The sequence below is a fragment of the Polypterus senegalus genome, chromosome 3, assembly GCF_016835505.1.
Source record: "Polypterus senegalus isolate Bchr_013 chromosome 3, ASM1683550v1, whole genome shotgun sequence".
NCBI lineage: Eukaryota > Metazoa > Chordata > Cladistia > Polypteriformes > Polypteridae > Polypterus > Polypterus senegalus.
In genome coordinates this window covers 24,068,095-24,091,384 of record NC_053156.1, presented here as the reverse complement: position 1 = coordinate 24,091,384, position 23,290 = coordinate 24,068,095, and the positions used below count along the sequence as shown (strand labels likewise).

At 43.4% G+C, this 23,290-nt stretch overlaps 1 protein-coding gene across 1 annotated transcript in view; it reads right to left on the bottom strand.

The window, feature by feature from the left end:
* Positions 1 to 20,264, bottom strand: part of LOC120524928 (protein phosphatase 1 regulatory subunit 1A-like) — a 163,285-nt gene extending 143,021 nt beyond the window's left edge. The window contains exon 1 of the mRNA XM_039746798.1: positions 19,960 to 20,264. Within this exon, the coding sequence (XP_039602732.1) occupies positions 19,960 to 20,040 (81 nt within the window). The 5' untranslated portion in view covers positions 20,041 to 20,264. The remainder of the gene's footprint in view (positions 1 to 19,959) is intronic.
* Positions 20,265 to 23,290: the final 3,026 nt, after the last annotated feature.

The window sequence follows — 23,290 nt, the reverse complement described above, 5'->3', positions numbered from 1 at the left end:
AAAGGACTACCCGTTGGGAAGACTGCAGTTTGTGAGACTCAAGGAGGACTGCGACACTGGAGCACCACAAGGAGAAGGCCTGTCTACTTTTCTCTTCACTCTGAACACCTCAGATAATAAATATAAGAGCAGGTCTTGTCACTCGCACAAACTCTCAAATGATTCTGCACTTATGGGGTGCATTAATAAAGGGGATGAGACAAAGAAGGGGAGTCAGGGGGAGAATTGTCTGCAACTCAGCAACAGCAAAACTAACAAACTGTTTGTTGACTTTCTTCGCAACAAAGAGCCGCTATGTCTAGTCACCATTAAGGGAGTAGATGTAGAGGAGGTCCACTCCTATAAGTACTTGGGGGTCCACATCATTAACAGGCTGAACTGGTCTCAGAACACAGAGGAACTATACAAGAAAGGGCAGAGCAGGTGCTTTTTCCTTAGCAGACTGCAGTCCTTTAATGTGGGAAGTGACATCCTTCACATCTATTACAACTCTGTGATGGCCAGTGTGGTGTGCTGGGCTGGGAACATCACTTCAAGAGAGGACCACCAAATTAAAGGGCTAATTAAAAGGGCACACACGTGACACACTCTGGACCACCCTGGAGGTCATAGAGGAGGAGCGAATGAAGACAAACTGAGTGTCATTATGAACAATGCTGCACCTCCTCTCTCTGACACACACCGACAATGAGGACATTCAGCCAACAACTCATTCAGCAGAAGTTTGTCATGAAACATAATGGGGGCTTCCTTTATAACAACAGCAATATGTCGGCATAGCACCTCACTGGGACTGGGGCGGGCAAGGCAGAAGTTTTCTTTCTTTTTAATTTCCTTGCTTTATAGTCATCCTGGTGTGTGTTCTGACCAAAGTGTGTGAGTGCGTGTGGGTGTGTGTGTGCGCGTGTGTGTGCATGTGTGTGTGTATTTATTTCTTTATTTATTTAAAGAGCTTCTGTAAAAATCCAAATTTCCCCTGGGGACAAATAAAGTTGGATCTGTCTCTTTATTGCTTGTTTTATTTGCATTACTGCATTCCAATTATTCAGGGCTACTATATATATATATATACATAGTAAGAGCCACAATGGTTGGACTGGTCGAGGAGGATGGAGAGGAGGCCTGGCCAGGAGGCCATAATGGAAGGAGTGCATGAACGGACGTGCAACCACCACCACCCACTCCCGGCAAGAACTTTGGCTTCTGTCCCAGTCAGGAGAAGGAGGAACAACTAATGGGCAGGCAAGGGATGACAAGGAATTACAAACAGTTTAGCCCTCAGTGCCAGAAGGGTTCAGGGCTCCTCTCACCAGGTCCCAGTTTGCGCCCCTGCAGGGTTGCTTGGGATTTGTAGTTCAGATCAGCTGCTGGGTCACTTGGGTGCACCAACCACCAGTTCTCCCAGGTCTCCCGTAAAATGAGACATCTCACCTAACTTGATTGTCGGGAGGAAAGAGAAAGAAGATAATTTGGAACCAATATTTGTGCTTGTGCTTGTAGGTGGAAGACTTTGTTAAATACACTTTTTTACAATAAATTAACCTTTTTTGAACCCCTGACTGTGTCTGTGCACTTATGTCTAGATTCTGGGGCTCTAGGGCATCCCCTGCTGGTCACTATATATATATATATATATATATATATATATATATATATATATATATATATATATATATCCAGCTACATCCTAACTACAGGGTTACAGGGGTCTGCTGGAGCCAATCCCAGCCAGCATAGGTCGCAAGGCTGGAACAAACCCCAGGCAGGGCGCCAGCCCATCACAGGACACACACACACACACCCACACACCAAGCACATACTAGGGACAATTTAGAATTGCCAATGCACCTAGCCTGCATGTCTTTGGATGGTGGAAGAAAACCGGAGCACTCGGAGGAAACCCACGCTGACACGGAGAGAACATGCAAACTCCACGCAGCAAGCGAACCCAGGTCTACTAACTGTAAGGCAGCAGTGCAACCCACTGGGCCACCATGCCACCTTGTGTATATATATCTATTGTGACAGATTAAGAGTATTCTCGCACCCTTGTACCCTCGGACCACATGTCAGACACCAGATAAAAGTCCAAATAATTATTTATTATAATAATTATGTACACAAAGCACGCTCCTCTCCACAATACTCAATAACAAACAATAAACCAATCCTCCACTCCCAGACGCTTAGCCAACCTGCCTCCCAACTCAGCTCGCCGTCTGGGAGCTCCCACAGTCCTTTTATACTCCCTGACCCGGAGGTGTTTCTGTCCAACAGTCCACAAGTCTTTATTCCTTCTGGGTCAGGGTAAATAGTCCTTTTCTTCATCCCGGAAGTCCGTCGCTCTTCCTATGACGAACCTCCGGGTCACAGGGCACGAAGAAGCCCTCGGTCCTCCCTGCAGCTCCCTCCTGTGGCCCCCATGGCATCCAGCAGGGCTGTGCATAAAAACCACATTGTCCATGATGCCCTGCTGGTCTTCTGGGGACCTCCATGCTGCAAGGAGGGCTCCACCTGGCGGCTTGGGGGTATTGGCTGGGATGAATGGCCGGCCATAACTTACACTATACTAATAAAAGGCAAAGCCCTCACTCACTCACTCACTCACTCACTGACTCATCACTAATTCTCCAACTTCCCGTGTAGGTAGAAGGCTGAAATTTGGCAGGCTCTTTCCTTTCAGCTTACTTACAAAAGTTAAGCAGGTTTCATTTCGAAATTCTACGTGTAACGGTCATAACTGGAGCCTACTTTCGTCCATATATACGGCTATAGCATGCAGCTCGGTCGCTGCATGTGGGGGAGTTGCGTCCCGCATCATCACGCCCCCCACGTAATTGAGTGCCTGCCCATACAAGGTAAATATTCACGGGTGAAGGACTGTGCTTAGTATATTCATAAGTGCAGCTACTGCGGAAACCCTCTGACGCTGAACAAACCTTTGTAGACATATCAATAGGAAAGCAAGGTGTAAAGCTTAAGTTTAAATTACGTTCATAGACACGCTGCCACTAAATATTCGCAAGCAAATCCACAACTTAATACTGGGAATGCCTGTTAAACATTTTAGATTCACGAGTACCGATTTGGGTAGTGAACACTGTTCAAAAAACGCATTACACAATTGAGAAGGCAGCAAAAGAATATGAAGCGAGTGACGCATACAAGCATATTCATAAGTGCAGCTACTGTGGAAACAAAGCACGGTGTAAACCTTAAGTTTAAATTAAGTTCATAGACAGGCTGCCGCTGGAGTTTGACATGCCTAAAACGAATACGATTTTCGCGAGATACAAGTTTAATGAGAAGACACAGGGTTTAAACGAGACTTTTGATCACTTTGTAAAAGAGTTAAAATTGCTGTAACGGAGTTTAAATTGCTGGTATGCCAGGTCTGAGCTAACATTAAATAAAGCCGTGGACATCACGAGATCGCATGAGATAGCACAAGCACAGCTGAGAAGCTTCGATGCATGTACTCCGCGCGGCTCACTTGAACTGACTTTGCAGGACTGGGAAAGGTTAAATTAAGTTCATACACACGCTACCGCTAAATATTCGCAGGCAAATCCACAATTTAATACCGGGAATGCCTGTTAAACATCTTAGATTCACGAGTACCGATTTGGGTGGTGAACACTTCGATGAATGACACCTGTTATCTTTACAGCGGTTGACAAATACGGAATGTAACTTGAACACAACACATCCTCCAAATACGAACCTGATTGAAAGAAATAATGATAATCAAATCCTTGATGACAGCAACACTCATAACAGTGACAAAACAATTACATTGACAATCATGTTACGTTATTTTTAAAATGTTTCTTTTTCATAACTTCTTTAACACACTACTTCTCCGCTGCGAAGCACGGGTATTTTGCCAGTATATATATATATATAATATAAAAAAAATCCTAGGACAAGATGAGACTTTCTCAGAGAGACACTTTCACGTCCCACAAGATCAGACTTTGTGCCAAGAGATTTAACAAGGCCCAGGGCCAGAAATAAAAGAGAAAGAGTAGATGACAAAGTAGAACGTTGTAAAGAATTCAAAAACGTTGTCGCGATACACATGCAGAGCAGGTTAGAGATAATGAAAGTACAAAAATTCGAAAGTCTCAAAAAAGTGATAGTAAAGATCGCATTAGCGCAAACAAACAGAAGTATCGGAACAGCGAAAAGAGATTGAATATATGGACATAGGTGATATGACAGAAGTATGTAGTTATTGTTTGGCTTTAAACTTTAAACTGGAGACTTGTAGATCGTCTAATGTGTGTTGCCATCAGGGAAAAGCAGTGTTTCTTCCCAGTGTTGTTTGGTGAAAGTGAAATCCACATACGCGAGTGGCAGAGACGGCAAGTGGCTGGCGCATAGCGCAGGCAGGGGGCTTGGCAAGCAAAGCGAGCAGGGGGCGAAGCCCCCAGTACACACACACACACACATATATATATATAGATATATTTATATATACATATTTATTTATTTATGAACAGATCCTAGCAATTATTAACTGCCTGTATGCCTATATGTTGCTATGTATACTTTGTCTGTGTCTCTGGTGTTGTCAACTGCTCTGAGGAGACATGCAAGTAAGAGTTTCATTGAACTGTACACACCAGACTAAGAAATTGCACTTCAGACTGTGCGGCACTAGAGTACTGCGTGCATCTGACCTGTACACACAACTACTAAAGCGCACCAAAACCACGGCCTTCAAGTAAGAGTTAACTGAAACCACAACCCGAACTGAGCCATCGATTTAAGTATTTGAGTACTTGTGCCTAGTATCAGTCATTTGTAAGTTTGTATTTGATTTAGATAAGAAGCAGCAGACACCACAAAGTCAACCATTGTCCCACTTTGGAGGAACAGATTGCATGTTCCTGAAATCGACTACCCCACTACATTCCATATTATGATGGAAAAGGGGGCTCCTTCAGAGTTCTGTACACATTGCACGTCAAAATCTGGTATTTTAAACTGCTCAGTAAGGGACCTCAGGGAAATAGCGGATGCATAACATACAAGCAACTGTGCATCTAACAGGCCAGTCACACATGCACAAGACTATAAACAGTCACTTTTAATTTCAAAGGTGCAGTTCTAGCCCCTTAATATGTGATACCTTCATATTATTTCAACTTAAAGTTACTTTGCAATTCATAGTACAAGCCTTGCTACTGCTTTAAAGCATGGCAAGAGCAGAAACTTGACAAACGCCCCTTTCACAGCTTGGCTTTTTATTAAATACTAGACATTAAGCCCGTTATAACAGTGCATAAACATTAGTAGATACAGTCTGTATTAAATGGCAAGGGACCTTGTATGTGGCTGTAATATGCGTCACTGTATTGTGTGCCTTTAATTTTCTCTCTCAGTAATACTGGTTTGTATTTCCATAAAATGCCTATAATTTTGTCTGACAATAATACAGTGGAACCTCAGTTCACCCGAAGTAATTTCCCCCATAAGATTGTATGTAAATACAATTAATCTGTTCCAGACCGTATGAACTGTATGTAAATATATATTTTTTTAAGTTTTTAAGCACAAATATAGTTAATTATACCATAGAATGCACAGCATAATAGTAAACTAAATGTAAAAACGTTGAATAACACTAAGAAAACCTTGAACAGAGAAAACTAACACTGCAAGAGTTCGCGCTATAGCCTTATGACCTGCTCGCTAAAAACACTTTTTTTTAATGAGTTTTAAGCACAGGGAAAAAAAATAAACATTTGAAAAATCCGCAATTTAATAAACAACCAAGAAAGGTAACATTGCAACAATGCACGCGCGCGCCTGTGTGTCTCTGACGGGCCTGTGTGTGTGTGTGTGTGTCTGTCTCGTGCGCGCCTGTGTGTGTGCGTCTCTGTCTCGCACGCGCCTGTGTGATTTATTTATTTATTAATATTATGGTATTGTAAATGCTATGTGCGGCGCTGAGAAGGGGCTTTATCAAAACGCAGGATGCATCAGGAGCATTCAAAAGCAGCACTAACAAATAGGTTGGATGGATGATGGAAGAAGAGGTGACGTCCTGGACAGGATAAAAGAGATGTGATCACGTTTGGCGTGTAAAGGGTGGTAGGAAATGGAAAGAAGAAAGCTCAAAGAAGCAAGATTTCTATGAAGCTTCAGGCGCTGTAGCTGTAGGCATTGGGTCAGATAAGGGGAAGCAGAGGCGGAAATGGTGCCCTCAAATCCAAAATTAAATTTAACGAGTCCCCCACAAACCACTCCATTGTAATATATAGTCACATCTACGGACTTCGAAAGGAGACCCCCATCCCACTCTCTGAAATGGTTTACATTAACATGCACATCTGCTTGTCTGAAGATCACCATCCAGGTAATTCCCATGCATAGCGAGAAGGTTATTTTTTGCCAATATAATCTGTGAAATTTATTTCAAAGCTATACAATTCAGCTGAGAGAGAGAGAGACTGGCAGAGAGATGGACAAATGACAACTGGAAGGCGCAGGCTAGAGAGCTGGGCAGAAAACACGTGAAGTACACACAAGCAGGTTATTTTAAAAGTGCTGATGTATACTTGACCAATATGGTTAAAAACCACAGTCTGTGATAAATGATCAGAACAGGCGAAGGTGTTATTTGGGTTCATCTCAGAAAAAAAAAGCCCGTCTCCATATCTGACAAGAATTCTGTGTCTGGCAGTTGCCCATATCTGATAGGAATTTTATGAATATGTAAATATGTGAGAGGTTATAATGACGAGAATCCAGCGCAAAGTCAGAAGCCTTCTCATGCCATCGACATTCCCACTGGATGGGTTATCTGGTTGTCAGCATCCCCCACTTGGCTGTGATGTCCTGTGACTTCTCTCCGGCCTGAATATGTATGTATACCTGATTATCCATATTATACTATGGGGAACGAATGTGATCTTTTAAAGCAATTCAAATACATAAATCTCTTTTTGCACCAAATTTCACTCATGTAATTATTTCTGCCATGGATACAAAAGGGATGGGATTGATCAAGAAATACATCCCAGGGAAGAAGAGCACCCCCTGCTGGATAAACCCTGTATGTAATACCAGCCCAGGCCAAAAGGGGGCACTGCCGCTAACAGCCTTGACATTGTCTTCCTCTACAGTCTTAAGAAACAGCCCAGCGAGGACAAATGACCCCTTTCAGAGCTTCAGAGGGACGACTGCCTGGAAGGACCATCATTGGCAGTGGAGACAACCCAACGAGAGGAGCCAAGTTTTAAGGACCCAATGGCACAGCCAAACAAATAGAGTCCACTTGGCTACATAGCACTTGTTGTTATTTATTGTTTTCATGTCATCAAGTGTTGTTTTTGCTTTTGGACTTGATAGTAAATGGGGAGGGCCGTGTTGACACCCCAAACCCAAACTATTCCAGCTTTTGTTGACCCTTTTTCCCCTTAGCCACCACTATATATATAAATAAAGTATGTATTTACAAATATATATATATATATATGTAGTATATATAAAGTATACACAGTAGTAATATGTCTGGGTTTGCTTCCCGGGTCCCCCGTGTGTGGAGTTTGTATGTTCTCCCCGTGTCTGCGTGGGTTTCCTCCCACAGTCCAAAGACATGCAGGTTAGGTGCATTGGCGATTCGAAATTGTTCCTAGTGTGTGCTTCGTGTGTGTGTGTGTGTGTGTGTTTGCCCGGTGGTGGGCAGGCGCCCTGCTAGGGATTTCTTCCGTGTTGGCTGGGATCGGCTCCAGCAGACCCCCATGACCCTGTGTTAGGATATAGCGGGTTGGATGATGGTTGGATATATATATATATTTAGCTCTACCCCACAGCTTCGCCCGCATAGTAGTGAAACAGGACAAACTTTAAAAATCAATAAACAAACATGTATCTCAAGCCAAGCGCAGGTAAGGTGCACTCCAAAACACTCCTGACTTCTCGTCTCCCCCTCCCCTCGGCCCGCAGCCTCTGTCTCGGATTAGCGTGAATATATCACTCCTGCATGCGAACTATGATTCTTAGCGCGATGAGAGAAGTCGCAAAATCATCCGGAATGTTCAAGCAAATTCTAGAGAAAAACCCGACCTAAATCCGTTAAGTAGTTCTCTCATTCGTTAGGTAAGGGAATGTAAATTACGTGAGTGGCGCATGAGTGAGGAAGGTCCCACCCCCCTCTCTTGGCCCACTGCGGCCTCTCTCGGATTCGCACAAATAAATCGGTACAGCAAGAGAACTATGATACTTAGCGTGATGACAGAGGTCGCAAAAACAACCCTATCTAAATTCGTTAAGTATTTCTCTCAGGAAAAGCGGACAGACATACAGACAGACAGACGGTGGATTTTATATATATTTTATATATTTATATATATTTACTGTAGATGAACAGCAGAGGTGGACTGAGGTGCAGAGGTGCAGATGGTCTCCCAAGGGTACGTGCTCCCCGACACAGTGAGTGACAGCATTCCTGGGCCAGTATGCTCATTCATGTGCCTGCAGAGTATGCTGGGAGTTGAAGTCCCATGGGGCAGCCCTGATGGGCTCTGTGGCGGCCAACAAAAGGAGCTGCTGGGGAGGGCTATCCCTACTTTCAGGGGCTTCCACCTGACCTGTGAGTGCTTCCTTCTTAGCACCAGAAGTATTCCCATATTAGGGGTTACCTCCGTTCACTCAGGGGTCAGAGTCGGAAGAGGAGTTGGACAAAGGGGCCGAGTGGTGGCTCTTAAGGGGCAGAGTGGTGGCTCTGAGGCTAAGGATCTACGCCGGTATCTGGAAGGTTGTCAGTTCAAAACCCCATTACTGACAAAGGGGATCCTACTCTGCTGGGCCCTTAAGCGAGGCCCTTAACCTGCAATTGCTCCACGGGTGCTGCACAATGGCTGACCCTGAGTTCTGACCCCAAGGGATATGCAAAAACTAACAAATTCCTAATAGAAGAATTGCATAAGGTGAAATAATAAAGAACAACAAAAAAAAAGCTTGTGGAATGAGGAAGAAGAAGAAAGAGTTTTTCGCTTACTGTGTGATGTAGAAGGCATTTTTAGTCATTTTGAACCTGGCACTGTAGTCAGTGTAATTGTGTCTGAGGTTTGGGGGTCTGCAATGCCCCCTATATTGTACACAATCTCACTGTATTCTCTGCACATCACAGCACTATTACTACGTCTATGACTTGTACCACTAGAAGCAATGAAGGAGATCCTGCTGTGATGAGACGTGCAGAGCTAAATCTTCTAGAGCTTTCTGTCTTGTGTTGGCATTAAAGACTGCACAATGCCCAGGTGGGGCTGACAGGTCTTCATTGTCTCCACTATACACCCTGGCTGCTGTTTGTGTTTCACTCTCCTTCCTTCCCATAGATTTGTCAATTCATTCTCTGACTTTTTCCATTATAACCATTAAAGACTCAAAACTGCCTAAATTAAGTTTGAATTAAAGTGAGCTTCAGTTCTGTCAGGGATTTGTCTATTTTTACTTTTTATTTACTTCTGTAATTGTCATTTTTCTTTTAATATTCCTAAAGCACTATTTCTTTATTCACTGGTGTGTGGTATTTGGCACACTGTGTTATGAATATGTGCCCTAGAAATAAATGTTGCTACTAAACAGAATATTCCAAAGGAATCCAAAATGTTTTGTTCTCTACGTCTAAATCATCAAATCAAGCTCAGATAGACACAGCTCACTGACCGTGGCAGCTCTGCCCTGTCCCGCCTCAGCCCACCTCGCTGTCGTGGGTGGGCACGGCTCCTCCCACTGATCCCATTGGCCGAATGATGCGATGTCAGCTTTCCCCGGTGAAGGACGCCTTGACCTTCCTGCATAAACACCCTGGTGATCCTTTCAGAATGAGGTGGGCTTTCAAAACACCACACAAATATTTACCACTGCCCCCTCCTCCATGTCCCATAAGCCCCCCCCAATCACTCCTGCTCAAATAAATTCTTAGCTTTAAATGAACTCAGCAGGGGTTTGCCAGCATGATGGCCTGCTTTGCAGCTTATTTGAAACTAAGGACTATCCATCCTTTCATCTTTTTCTTTATAACCAGCTTATCCAGTTTAAGGCTGGGGGGCTGGTGCCCACCCAGGTAGTACTGGGGCTCACCTTGGATGGGGCACCAGTCCACTGCAGGGCACAATCTTGCTCATGTAGAGAAAAACTGGAGTTGCCCATTAAACTAACATGCACGTCATTGGGATGTGTGAGGAACATGGGGGGCTACCAGGCATTCATGTTAAAAATGAATAATTCAGGAATGAAATCATTAATGACATCTGCCATCCACAGTGACCTACAAATCACCAGCACATATCACAAAGCTTTTCATTTTTCTGTAAATGAACACAGTAACGTGAGGCGACGCACAGTCAGTGGTGATAAACCCCTTAGCCACTAGGGGACGCACTACTTAATGTCCGCTCCTTTTTGTTTTATAGTGCCTTTCATCACTAAACACTTTACAGCTATAGAACTGTTCTATCAAATGCCACACAGGCAGGTTATGTGACTGGTGGGGCACGGGGTAGTCAGTAATGGGGGGTTTGGAGGGGACCAGACCTGGGTGGTGTGCCAGTCAATCACTGGGCACGCTCATGCCCATTCTTACTGAGCCCATTTAGAACTTCATCTTTTGGATTTGTGAACTTGATTCCAAGGTGGTCTACACATCAGTGTTCAGTGTGAGCACAGGCAGGTGAAGTGACCCACTCTGGGTCACCCTACAAGTCAGTGACTGAATCTACAGCTTTATGATTTCAATAAAGTGCCTTTGATACTAAACATTTCCCAAGATGATTTACAATTCCATAAATTGGTTTTGTTTTTTTTTTTAAATAAAATGTGAGAACTCAGTGTGGAGGGCTGGCATCCTGCCCAGGATTTGTTTCCTGCCTTGCGCCCTGTGTTGGCTGGGATTGGCTCCAGCAGACCCCCGTGACCCTGTAATTAGGATATAGCGGGTTGGATAATTGATGGATGGATGGTGAGAACTCAGCAGGTGAAGTGAATCATTCAGGGTCACACTATGCTGGTGGTTAAGCCTTACTATGCTATATAGCGCCTCTCTGTGAGCAACACCCCAAATATTTCCACTGAACTGAAAGTGCAGTGTCTTGTCTGGTCCCCATCTGTTTGGTTTCCATATGTTCTCCCTGCGTCCACAAGGGTTTTACTCCCAGCACTTCAGATTTGCCCCCAGATCCCCAAAGATGTTTAGGTTGATTTCACTGGCATCATGGGAATATGCATTGTGTGTATAAGTGTATCCTACAATGAACTTGTATCCAGTCCAGGATTGGTTCCTGTCAAGCACTTCCAAGGAGCCCTGCGGGGGTCCGTGGCACAACTGCAACCCTGGGTGGCTGTCATGTAGAGCTCCTTGAGGGGTAATGCCCTGGATAATCTCTATCCCCCAGTCCTTCCACTGTCAAGGCGTTCCAGCCAGGTGAGGACCCCGGCCATCCGGCACAGGAGAGATCCTCAATAAAAACCTGCTGCACAGCACTCAGAACCTCAGACTGGGCCAAAGGTTCACCAAGTAAAGACAATACAGGAGTGGCTGAGGGACAACTCTGGTAATGTCCTTGAATGGCCCAGTTAGAGTCCAGACTTGTACCAAGTTGAACATCTCTGAAGAGACCTGATCATAGTTGCCTGCTGATGGTCTCCATCCATCCTGATGAAGCTTGAGAGGATCTGCAGGGAAGAATGGCAGTAAACCCCCAAATCCAGGTGTGTGAAGCTTGTTGCACCAAACCCAAGAAGACTCCAGGCTGGAATGGTTGCCAAAGTACTGAGTAAAGGGTCTGAATACTTGTGTCAATGAGAGAGTTCAGTTTTCATTTTTAATAAATATGCAACAATTCCTAAACTCCTGTTTTCACGTTGTTATTTTGGGGTATTGATTGTTGTCGGATGAAGGAAAAAATGAATTTAAACGATTTTAACACACGGCTGCAGGTCAGGTCAGGTCAGGTTGGGGAGCATGCACTGGTACAGCACATTGCCACACCAACCACACGATGAAACAGCTTGGGATCCTGGTTGGCAACCCCCAAGGCTGACACACGGTCCAGTCCCACCCTCTAAGAAATGACCGTTACAGTATGTAGGCTTCCCCTTGGCCTGGTCCAGCCACTCGGATCTCAACAGTGAGCCGGATTACCCTTGGGGAATTGCACCATATGGTCATAGTGCCATAACTGATGATCCCTCACAATGCAGGACTCCATGAGCAACTGCTCATTCGACACCAAGTCAGACCAGCATCACCCAAGAATTCTCCCAAGAGACACAGCACCGAAGGAGTCCTGTCTTCATCCCAGGTCACTGACAAAATATGAACAGGGTCTGATGACTGCCTGAAGCCATTCTATATACAGCAGATGTTCTTATAACCAGAAGTTCATTCCTGGCCTTCTGTTCAGGGTTTGTTCCTACCTTGTATCTGATACTACCAGTCCAGATATATTACATCTCCTCCTGACCCTGAAATGAACTACACAGCTTCACATCATGGACTATGGAATGGATTCAGTGAATAATGGGGTTAGACTGGCGTCTCATTTTGGCTTGGCTCCTGTTTGCTAGACTCACTATGACCCTGTAATGGAATAAGCAGGATATGGTAAAGGATGGGTGGGAGAGAAGAATAACTATGATGGGCTGGTATACCATCCAGGATTTGTTCCTGCCTTGTACCCAATACTAGCAGGACACACTTTGACTTCTTGTGATCCTGAAATTCAAAAAGTGTCAAGATGGTTGTTGTGGTCCTTAGGTCTCTTAACTGAGCAAATGGTAGGTGCCTGAATTTTTCATAAAATGTAGGTATGGACAGATGTGCAAAGGGGGGTAACCATGATAGACTGGCATTCCTTCCCAGAATGGGCCCTGTTCTGCTCCCAATGAAACAATGGCAAATTTGGGTTCTCTACAGCCTTGTGATGAGATAAACGGGTTGACAAAAGGATGAGTGGGTGGATGGGTGAAGAGAAGATATTTATGGGCTGGCATTCCTGCCAGGGGTGGCCGCCGTCCTGCACTTGATATTGTAAGGGAACACCCAGCATACGTACACAGGAGTAAGTGCTTATGGTCAATATATGGTTGGGATCTTCTAGAAATTGACTGGCATCCTGAATGTTTTCTGAATTTGCTCCTTTTTTTTACTACCAGTGGTATATAGACTGGCACCTTGCAACCAAGTAATGGGATAAATGGGCACAGAAAACAGAATGGGGGAATGGATGGATGGATGGATGGATAAAGGAAATAAGTGAGATGAGCAAGTTGCTGGCTAATGCTCATTATTGCCAAGACAGACTCCATGTAGCACTACAATGGAGTAAGCAGTCACAGAAATCCATGGCTCGCCAAATAAATAGACAGATGGTCTCAGGTTCTTATGCCTTTCCTCTCTTTTGAACGTATTACTGTGTCTAATGGTTCACACATCCATCTTAATTCCACACAAATGAGCAAAAGCACATTATGACAGTTTTGACGTGACCATTCAGCCCAATAAACTCACCAGTTCAATCTATGAGAAGATGGACCTAACACTTGCCAGATTAGCCAGAAGCTTTTCCTTTGTCCAGCAGCAACACCTCATTTTTTTTTTATATATATATGTCCTTTTGGGTCTTAATGTACGTCGAGACTGGCACTCTGCTTCTTATCACCTTCTGTGTGTCTGTCTGTCTGCTCTTTTCTATGTGAAGCTCTCTGTAATTGGGCTTGGTGTGAAAGGTGCCATATCAAACCCTGATTAACTAGGATCGTTCATTTGGACACCCTAAATTCATACTGGGGCAGTGGCTGGCACAGCTACCTCCTGGATCTGCCATCCTTAGTTCAAAATCACATGCCCATTGGCTGTCTGTGTAAAACTGGCACCTTCTCCTTGTGTTGGCATTGCATTTCTCTGTGTACTTTGTTCTTCTCTCAGCTCCTCAAAGATGTTTGGTTCAGTTGATTAGCAATTCCAAACTCTGTGTGTGTGTGTGTGTGTGTGTGTGTAGGGGGGCCTTGTGACAGACTGATGCATTGGCCAGGGTTGCTTCCTGACTTGTACCCAATGCTGCCAATATACTGTAGTCTACGGCTGCCTGGGACCCTCTATTGAATTAAGTGGGTTTGACTACTATGAGATTGTAGCTGAAGCAGCTGGCACTGCCTGGGTATATTTTTATGATATATTTTTTTTGAAATGCTGACAATTTAGTCATTACTGGCTGCCCCACTAGCTCTCTCTCTCAGTCACTTTCTCTGCTCTCAGGAGTTGCCATTTCATTCTTTTCGTGTGTGACTGAATTCCGTAATTGCCGTAACTCCTTGCTGGGTAATTGCTCCGTCCTGGGTATGACGTTAATCTGCATCCATCCCTGCATGGAGGCCCTCCAACCTGCAGGGAATAACTTGGGGGTTGGTGGCAGAATTGGCACTCTAGCCACCATAAAAAAAAAATCTCACACTGTTCCACTCCATCTGAACTGGTGTGGTGCTGAGGTGTCACCCGTTGCATGGCTGCACTCGAGTCCTAATCTGGGATCCTGAGTTGGTTTGTTGTGTGGTGGGTGCAGCAATGCGCTGTATCAGCATCTGCTCCTAACCTCTCTCTCTCTCTCTCTCTCTTGCTGGGTGGGCACCATGAATTTCTTTGTACCCCTGGGATTACTGCATGTACCCTCATTTCTCCATTGTTTCCAGAAGCTCTGCAGCTTCAACTCGGTACATGGAAAGATTTAGGCAATGAGTGGGCCGTAAATAAGCAAATCATTCCACAGTCCGAGAATCTTCAGTTTAAATATTTCACACAAAAATGAAGAGAAGGACAGATCACTGCCTGCATCAGACGTTTCAGTTTAAGGCTTCGATATCTCGTCACGTTTTTCTGTATACGCGGTCACAGCGCTGTATGCCATTGTTGTGTTAGCGGGCAGACCTAACAGTCCGCGCTTGTAGCAGTGAGGCTGCGGCCCTAGATGAATAATTAACATTCTATTAGTACAGAAAGAGACAAGAAACTTCTGTGACATGTATTCTTATAGGGGCAAGAGACCACCATCTACATAACTACATGACCGGCCAGTCCACTTTATACATACATTACCCTTAACATTAGTGTGACCATTTTAGGATTGGCGCTTACACTGCGCTTTCATGAACAGACTCTTTAATCCCTCATTAGTAAACTGGATGCCTTGTCGAATAAATGAATCACCGATATGCCATGTAAACTGGGCAAAACTCCCCGTTTGGTTTCGTTCTCTCAGTTGGACCCCCTATTCATGATGAAACTCCATGTTAAGTGAAGGTTAACTGTAATATAAATGTGAGATTTCCTGAACATCCACTTAGCTGTTTTGGAGCAAAGAGTGCAGTTTGTGCCCACCGCCCACTCCCCCTTTATGGCTACCCAGTGTAATTCATGAAACTCCATAAACTGCATGAGCGGCAATGTAAATGCAAAAAGTTCATGAAAGTAGATGTAACTGTTTTTAAGTGATCTGCAATTTTTGTGTTGCCCCCCATCACCCCACAAGTCCTCATTTAAACAGGGATAAATTTGAACTTCAGTACCATCGGCTGAACCATTTCACCCGTTTGACAATGGGGGTTTGGTTTGGACCACCCCCATTACATCCCATTTCTTAATGGACCTTTAAAAGGCCTGAAAGTTGAGATTTGAAGTTGTATTAAAAGTAATATGAATGGAAAATCTCGTGAACTTTGGCTCCACTGCTTGGGAGTCATACATTTTTAAGCCAAAAACTCCATTACAACCTCCCTCCCCAAGAACATATTTTGAAACACCACATAGTCTGAATGGATGTGAAGTTGGACCAACAGCAACCCACATTCAAAATCTCGTGAAAACTGATGCAGCTGTGTGACCAGGGAACAAACAAACAGACAAAACACAATGTCAGAGATGACATGAGGTCGTAAGTGGGCAAAATAGATTAGGAACGTCAAATGAAGCAAAAAAAATATCAAAAGACAGACAGAAGGTATTACAATTTTATTTGTAAGGATGTTATTTTATATTAAACTAGCTGAAGCCCGCCGTAGCATACGGCAGTGTAAGAATAGGAACGGAAAACGGTGAGAAAGGAATTCAGTATAACAAAGGCTTAGGAAACCACCATCGCAGTATAACGAATATAGCAAGGAGCGAAACCAATGCCAATGGTCGAGAGAGTACCTTCCTGTAACAGGCTACGGAAAACATAGACAAATATAGATAGACGCCGCATTCACTGTGTTGCCCAGTTGACACGATAAGTCAGCGCGTCGGCCCTATTGCGAGTGGTAAAAGTGTCATTTAAACTAATACAGGTAGACATGGAAACCGAGTTTTCTGATGAAAAAAAATAACGTTTTAAACAGTATCGTTTACATACAACATATTTTGGCGAATCGTTTACATGCAATTATTTATATCCATTTATACACTAAATGCGTGCGGATCCCATGGTCTTAGAGTTGGTGGGCAGGGCTCTGTGAGTTGGCGATTGTGGTTCACTGCGGTGTAAAGTCAACGTGGCTCAGAGGTGCATGTGGACATTTGCACAGATGAAAGAGACTGAGGCTGTGTTTGGTGAGTTGCTGTGTGCCTCGAGAGTGACGCTGGACTCTGGAGGACGGTTACAGTTGGAGTGCGGGGCTCTGTCGTGTGTATCCCATGACGCGGTAGGAGGGTTAGAGTTGCCGGGCGGGGCTCTGTCTTGCTTGCGCTCAGTGTCTTGCATGTCCTTAGTGAATTATATATATATAGATTCATTTAATTGGGAACTTTAAGTTGACCAAATATTAGTGTGTGCATTCATGTGGCCTGTGATGGACTGGTGACCAGTTCACCACTGTGTCCTGCCCTGTACCCAATGCCACTGGCATTCCAGGCTTGAAAGCACTATGTTATGAGATGCTAGCTGTGCTACCCATCTAAGTAGGGTTGATATCTAATTAATCAACATCAACATAGACCAATGCACCATGCAATGCATATGTCTCTGTTAAGTGCCATTTGGTATGGGAATTATAAAGCAGTGTTAATGCATGTGATGTGTCATCTGTTGGAATGACAAATACAATGCATAAGTCTCTGTTAAGTGCCAGTTGGCATGAGATTTATAAAAGTAGTGTTAACACTTGTGATGTGCCATCTGTTGGAATAACAAATGCAATTCATATGTCTCTGTTAAATGCCAGTTGGTATGGGATTTATAAAAGCAGTGTTAATGCATGTGATGTGCCATCTGTTGGAATAACAAATGCAATTCATATGTCTCTGTTAAGTGCCAGTTGGTATGGGATTTATAAAAGCAGTGTTAATGCTTGTGATGTGCCATCTGTTGGAATGACAAATGCAATGCATTTTATTACTAAACATTTTGGTGATGCCCCATCTTTTGGAAATACAGAGACATAGCAAGCAGACTGACACACAGACACACAAACACTTATCTTTTTATTAAGGTGGATGTTATTTATGTTATGTAATGTTATACTAATTGAATTGGGGACTCTAAGAGAAATAATTATAATAATAACAATATATTTGATTTATTTAGCACCTTTCCCATGCTAAAAGTGCGTTGTATAAGTATGGCCTATGATGGATCCGTGCCCAGCTTACCACTGTGTCTTGCCTTGTGCCCAGTGCTGCTGATATAACGGTTATGACAATCTTATGTTAAGTTATATATTAAGTTATATTATGTAATGTTATTTTAATGTAATTGGGGATTCCATATCGGCCAAGTGTAGGTGTGTGCTTTCATGTGGCCTATGATGGACTGGTGCCCTGTTCACAAGTATGTCCTGAATTGTGCCCAGTGCTGCTGTCACTCCATGTATGACAATGTTGTATTATTGTATATGTTAAGTTACATTATGTAATATTATACTAGGTTAATTGGGGTCACTAAGATGGCCAAGTGTCACTGTCTGCATTCATGAGACCTTTGATGGACTGGTGCCCAGTTTATGACTGTACCTTGCTGCTGATATTCCAGGTTCGACAATATTCCATTCTGTGACAGATTTTTTTGTTTATGGGATGTGTGTTTAAATGATGACTCCAAGTCTAGTCATATATATTAGTGTGCAACACAATGGACTGATGGACCGTCCAGGGTGGGTGCCTTCCTTGCATGTGACACTTCTTAGACACGTTCTGGTGACACTTCCTGTCAAATACCTGAATTCGGAATAACTGGATTTGAGAATGTTATATCATTTGATGGCTGGCACAGTCTTACAGTAAGGAGACCAGGGTTCAAATCCCTGGTCCTACCTGTGTGGAGTTTGTATGTTCTCCCTGTGTTCACGTGTAGTTTCCTCTGAGTGCTTCAGTTTTCACACAAGGACATGGAGGTTAGGTGGATTGGCGATGTGTATGTGTGTTTGCCCTGTGATGGACGAGTGCCCTGTCCAGGTATTGTTCCTGCCTTTCTCCCAATGCTTGCTGGGATTGGCTCCCTCAGGATAAAGAGGGTATAGAATATGGACGGATGGATGTTATCTGGTGTCATGTCTGATTATATTAGCTGGTGACTCCAAGTCACTGAGTGTAGGTGTGTGCCTGAGTGTGCCCCATGATGGGTTAACACCATGCATGTTATCTGGATACATTAATTGTCATTCCGTGTCAGTAAGAAATGCTAGTTACATTCCTAAAATAGCGGCCTTGTATTGGTATGTTAGAGATTGTGTGGTTTATTGCTTGACAAAGAACCTTTTCATCCTGCAAAGGCTTGTTCTCATATGAAGTTGGTAGTTCTTTTGTTTCTGATAAGGTTCCTGATATGTGGACAAAACACATCTTTAATGCAGAAGGCAACTAAGCAGGATACAACTTATTCTATGCAGTGAGAGACCTTTTAAAATCAGGAAGCCATTGGGATTTCACAAATCTGTCATCTAATTAAATAAAGGCTCGATCTGGAAACTTTATGTGGATGGAACTTTTAGGATCTGCGGCACTCCTCTGAAGGACCTCTTTGTCACCTTTATTTTTAAGAGTGCTGGCTAGTTAGTGATTTCAAACTGCCCCAATTTGAGTTTTGGTCTATCTCTGTGCACCAGTGGACCCTATAATGTGTTTAATGGGCCAGCAGTCCTGCCAGGACGGGTTCCTGCCACACACCTGATGGTGCTGGGAGGTGTGCTGAATCTACTAACCCAGAACTGGATTAAGCAGTTTTGAGAAAGTTATTCGAACAATTCAAACACAAATAAAAAAGCCAGATCCAGATGTTCCTCCTGTCACTCTGTTCAGGATTAAATCACCATACTTAATTATTATTATTATTACAATATTATAATTATTATTGTTATTTACCATGCATAACAGCATTTGAGATACGACTCGTTACATTACTTTTTTTTTTCCAATTGGCACAGGCAGGAGAAGTGACTTGCTCAGGGTCACACAGTGGTGTCAGTAGCGACATTCGCAAGATTTGAAGTCCTTAGGTCCAAAGTCTTAACGACTACAAATAAAACCAAACTCAACCTGGCAAACACGAATGACCGCGTTGCGCGGTTCCTCACTCGAATTGCCCAAAATTCCAGGAATGTCAAGTCCTGCCGATGATTGGGTGCCACAAAGCAGCGACCGAAGCCCTGCGCAGGTTTAACACCAAAGTGGTGTCGCGGCTGACAATCCAAAGTGGTCGACGTCGGTGTGACTCACCGGCGCTCCACACGCGCACACCTGCACACATGTGGCTTCGCACAAAGCGGGCATCTTCACACCTCCACCCCCATTCTAAGAATGCTTTTTCACTCATCCATCCACTAATGCCAGGGTTTTGGCCCAAAGGTCAAGTCGGCAGATCGAAGAAGACACCCAACCCTCCTGAAACAACTTCACACTAATACACACCAGCTCCCGCTACAGACCCAACCCCAACCCACACACACCCCAGTACGGATAATCGCGTCTCTACTCACCTGCTCAGCTGCCTCAGGGTCCAGGTGAGAGTCGAGTAGGGGGACAGTGAACTGGATCTTCCGTGGGCTGCCCGTCTCCATGCCTGCGGCTCGTCCGTGTGTCACGCCTGCTCTTGAAGGAAGAGAGAGGGAGGTGGGAGTGGGGAAGGCTCTCTCTCTCTCTCTCTCTCTCTTTCTTTCTCTCTCGCTCGCTCGCTCGTTCTGTCTCTCTGCCTCTCCTTTGTTCTCCGCGACTGCTGCAGGTTCCTTTCTTATCGCGGTGTTGGTCTTTTGCACCTTCACTCTTCTCTGTCGATGCCTCTTGTTCTCTCACTCTCTCACTTGTCTCGGCTCCCGTTCCAGTAATCCCCATCATCACCCCCACCAGCACCACCTTACCCTCCCCACACACACACACACACACACACACTCACACACTCTACCTTCTCACCATTGGCTGACTGCAGCCAAGACTAATACTGCAAAGGCAGCAAAACAAAAATTAACCCTCATGGAGACGAGCCGAATCAAGAGACGAAGAACTACAGGCCGTTAAATTGACGGTGAACGAGGAATGTTGGATATATTGGAGTGGGGTGGGTTAATGTGCGCTCGGCAACTTCAGTCAGCGTACTGGACAAGCCGGCTTTAACAAGACCAACTTGTCACCGCGGATGCATCTCCAGATGGTTTTCCTTATCGGTCGTGATGGTGAAGCCAAGACAGAGCCCTCATTCCTTCTCCTTCTCACTCCCAGGGATGGCATGAAGTTCATGGGCTGGGAAGGCTGCACCCTCGAATCGGCTCCACGCCCCTGTCCCACAGCGCAGCAGCTGCGCCTTCTCGAGGCATTTGGACATTTTATGGGTTGTGATCGGCACCGGAGCTTTAAATAACATGTTAAGAAAAAGGAAAACACGGGATATAGGAGCAAACGCACAGAAGACATATTCCATTGAGATAGAGAGCCGAAATCTTAGGAATAAAGAAAATGAAGATTACTGGAACTACCTTCAAATTAGAAAAGAAAGAAAGAAAGAAAGAAAGAACCTTTATTTTCTGAAAACAACGTTTTCCGCTCTGTGTTATGTGTGGCCAAATAGGTATAACACGAAGGACACTATATTTCTGATAGACAGATGTAAAAGGCAATAGATAGATAGATAGATAGATAGATAGATAGATAGATAGATAGATAGATAGATAGATAGATAGATAGATGTGAAAGGAACTATATAAGATAGATAGATAGATAGATAGATAGATAGATAGATAGATAGATAGATAGATAGATAGATAGATAGATAGATAGATAGGTTGCCCAGTTATACACTGGGGACTGGATAGGTTCACACACACACTCACACACATTTATGAAAGAAGAAGTTGTCAACCTAACAAACCTGATAAATCTGACATTCAGAGAACTGCTGTTCCATGTACTTGTACTGTCTACAGTAAAACTAAAACTAATCCATACCCAGTCCCTCAGGGTAACAGCATCTAAGACCCTTGATGGACACCCTAATGGCGCTCACATCTGCTGCATTTCTAAGGAAGATGAATATGGGGAAGAAAATGTTACCTCTGTGTACATTAGACAGGACACATTTTTTATATGAGCGAAGTTCAAGGTGCTTTACAGTAACGAAATAGAAATAAAAAAACATCAACAATAAACTCATTAAAACCTAAAGAACAGTTATTTATAAATATCTGTACAAAACAGTTATTATCACTTTTATTTTATAATTCCCAGTATTTATAATTGCTTAAATTTAGGATATACAAAATAAAATTCAGAATATACAGTAGATGTAAATGCAATAAACATTTTTTTTGACATGCTGTAAGACCAAATACATTTTCACAGTCCAGAGAAGGCCATTCAGTCCATCAAGCTTGTTTTGCTAATAGCTATGGCCTCTCCATATGTTACAGTGAATGACTCATACGATTTTCTTTTACATAGGACCATGAAACATACAAATACCAAAAACATAATAAAGAAGACACATGTGTTATGCCAACAATGTTTTCAGTTTAATTATAATTAACAACATATTATTACTATAGACTTTCTCATACTTATACACCTTCTCCATATGCATATCTCACAAAAGTAGAAAATAAGTCAGAAACAATCATAACATTCACTGTTCACAACCAAAACCCACTCCTTCAATATAGTATCTCAAACTACATCATTTTAAGAACACCAGGATTAATACAATGTTAAATAATTAGATTTTGTAGAGGATAATCAGTACTAGGGTGTTGCACCGTGTTAGCCATTAGGAATTTAGTGAGAAGTCACAAAAAATGACACCGTTTATTGTAATCTTTTTAGTTATAGCCAATAAAAGGTGTCATTTTGCTTGACTTCTCACTAGAGGATTAATGCAAAGTTTGGACCTTAAAGTATCAATTGTTTCTCTCTTGATTCACATATTTCAAATTTATTACAGATAGATGTGAGATTTGAGGTATTCTGACAAGGGCTACATATTAATAATACAAAAGGAGAAAGAAAGAAAGAAAGATAGATAGATAGATAGATAGATAGATAGATAGATAGATAGATAGATAGATAGATAGATAGATAGATAGATAACTCACTGCATATTAATACATTGCACTTTTAAATGTCATCCGTTTAAAGTATGGAGGCGCTATACTGTGAACATAATGATGGTGATAATATTATTAATAATGTTTACGGTGCAGAGACGCTCCGATCTCTACACTCTGCTCTGTCTTCTCTGCCCCTTGTCCCAGTCTTTGTCGCTTGCTTGTCTCGTATGCATGAACTGCCCCATCAAGACGTGTTTCTGTTCTCTTTCTTTTTTGCACGTCTCTCCGTCTGTTATTCAATTTTTAATTGAGTTTAGTTCAATTTTAGGCTTTTTATTGGCCAGCCGCGGGTTTAGCGTCACCATAGCTTCTAAATAAAAATGAAGCTTGGCAGTGCAAGTGGAGCAGTTCATTAACTGCAGTCTGCTCCACCTCTAAATGCTGAAAACAAAAGAAATGAATAAATCATAAACCAGCGATATGCCAGTGAGTAATAACAAGTCAAATCCTTAAGCACAAAAGAGGCAGAGATCTGCAGCTCCCAACAATCCTCCCCCCAAGCCAGCCTGCGATGATTCATTTATTGATTGAAAAGCAAACGGCCGGTGAGTCTGCCATCGTCTACGCTGGTTGGCATCACTGGTTTAATGAAGCTGGAGCTTGGCAGCCCCGCCGCGGCTCCTAACCAAACGTCAATTTTTCATTGCGGTTCGCCTGCATTGCTCGGACTTCGGACAGAAGCCTTGTGTTTGTAGTTTTAAATTTGGTGGGTTGGTTC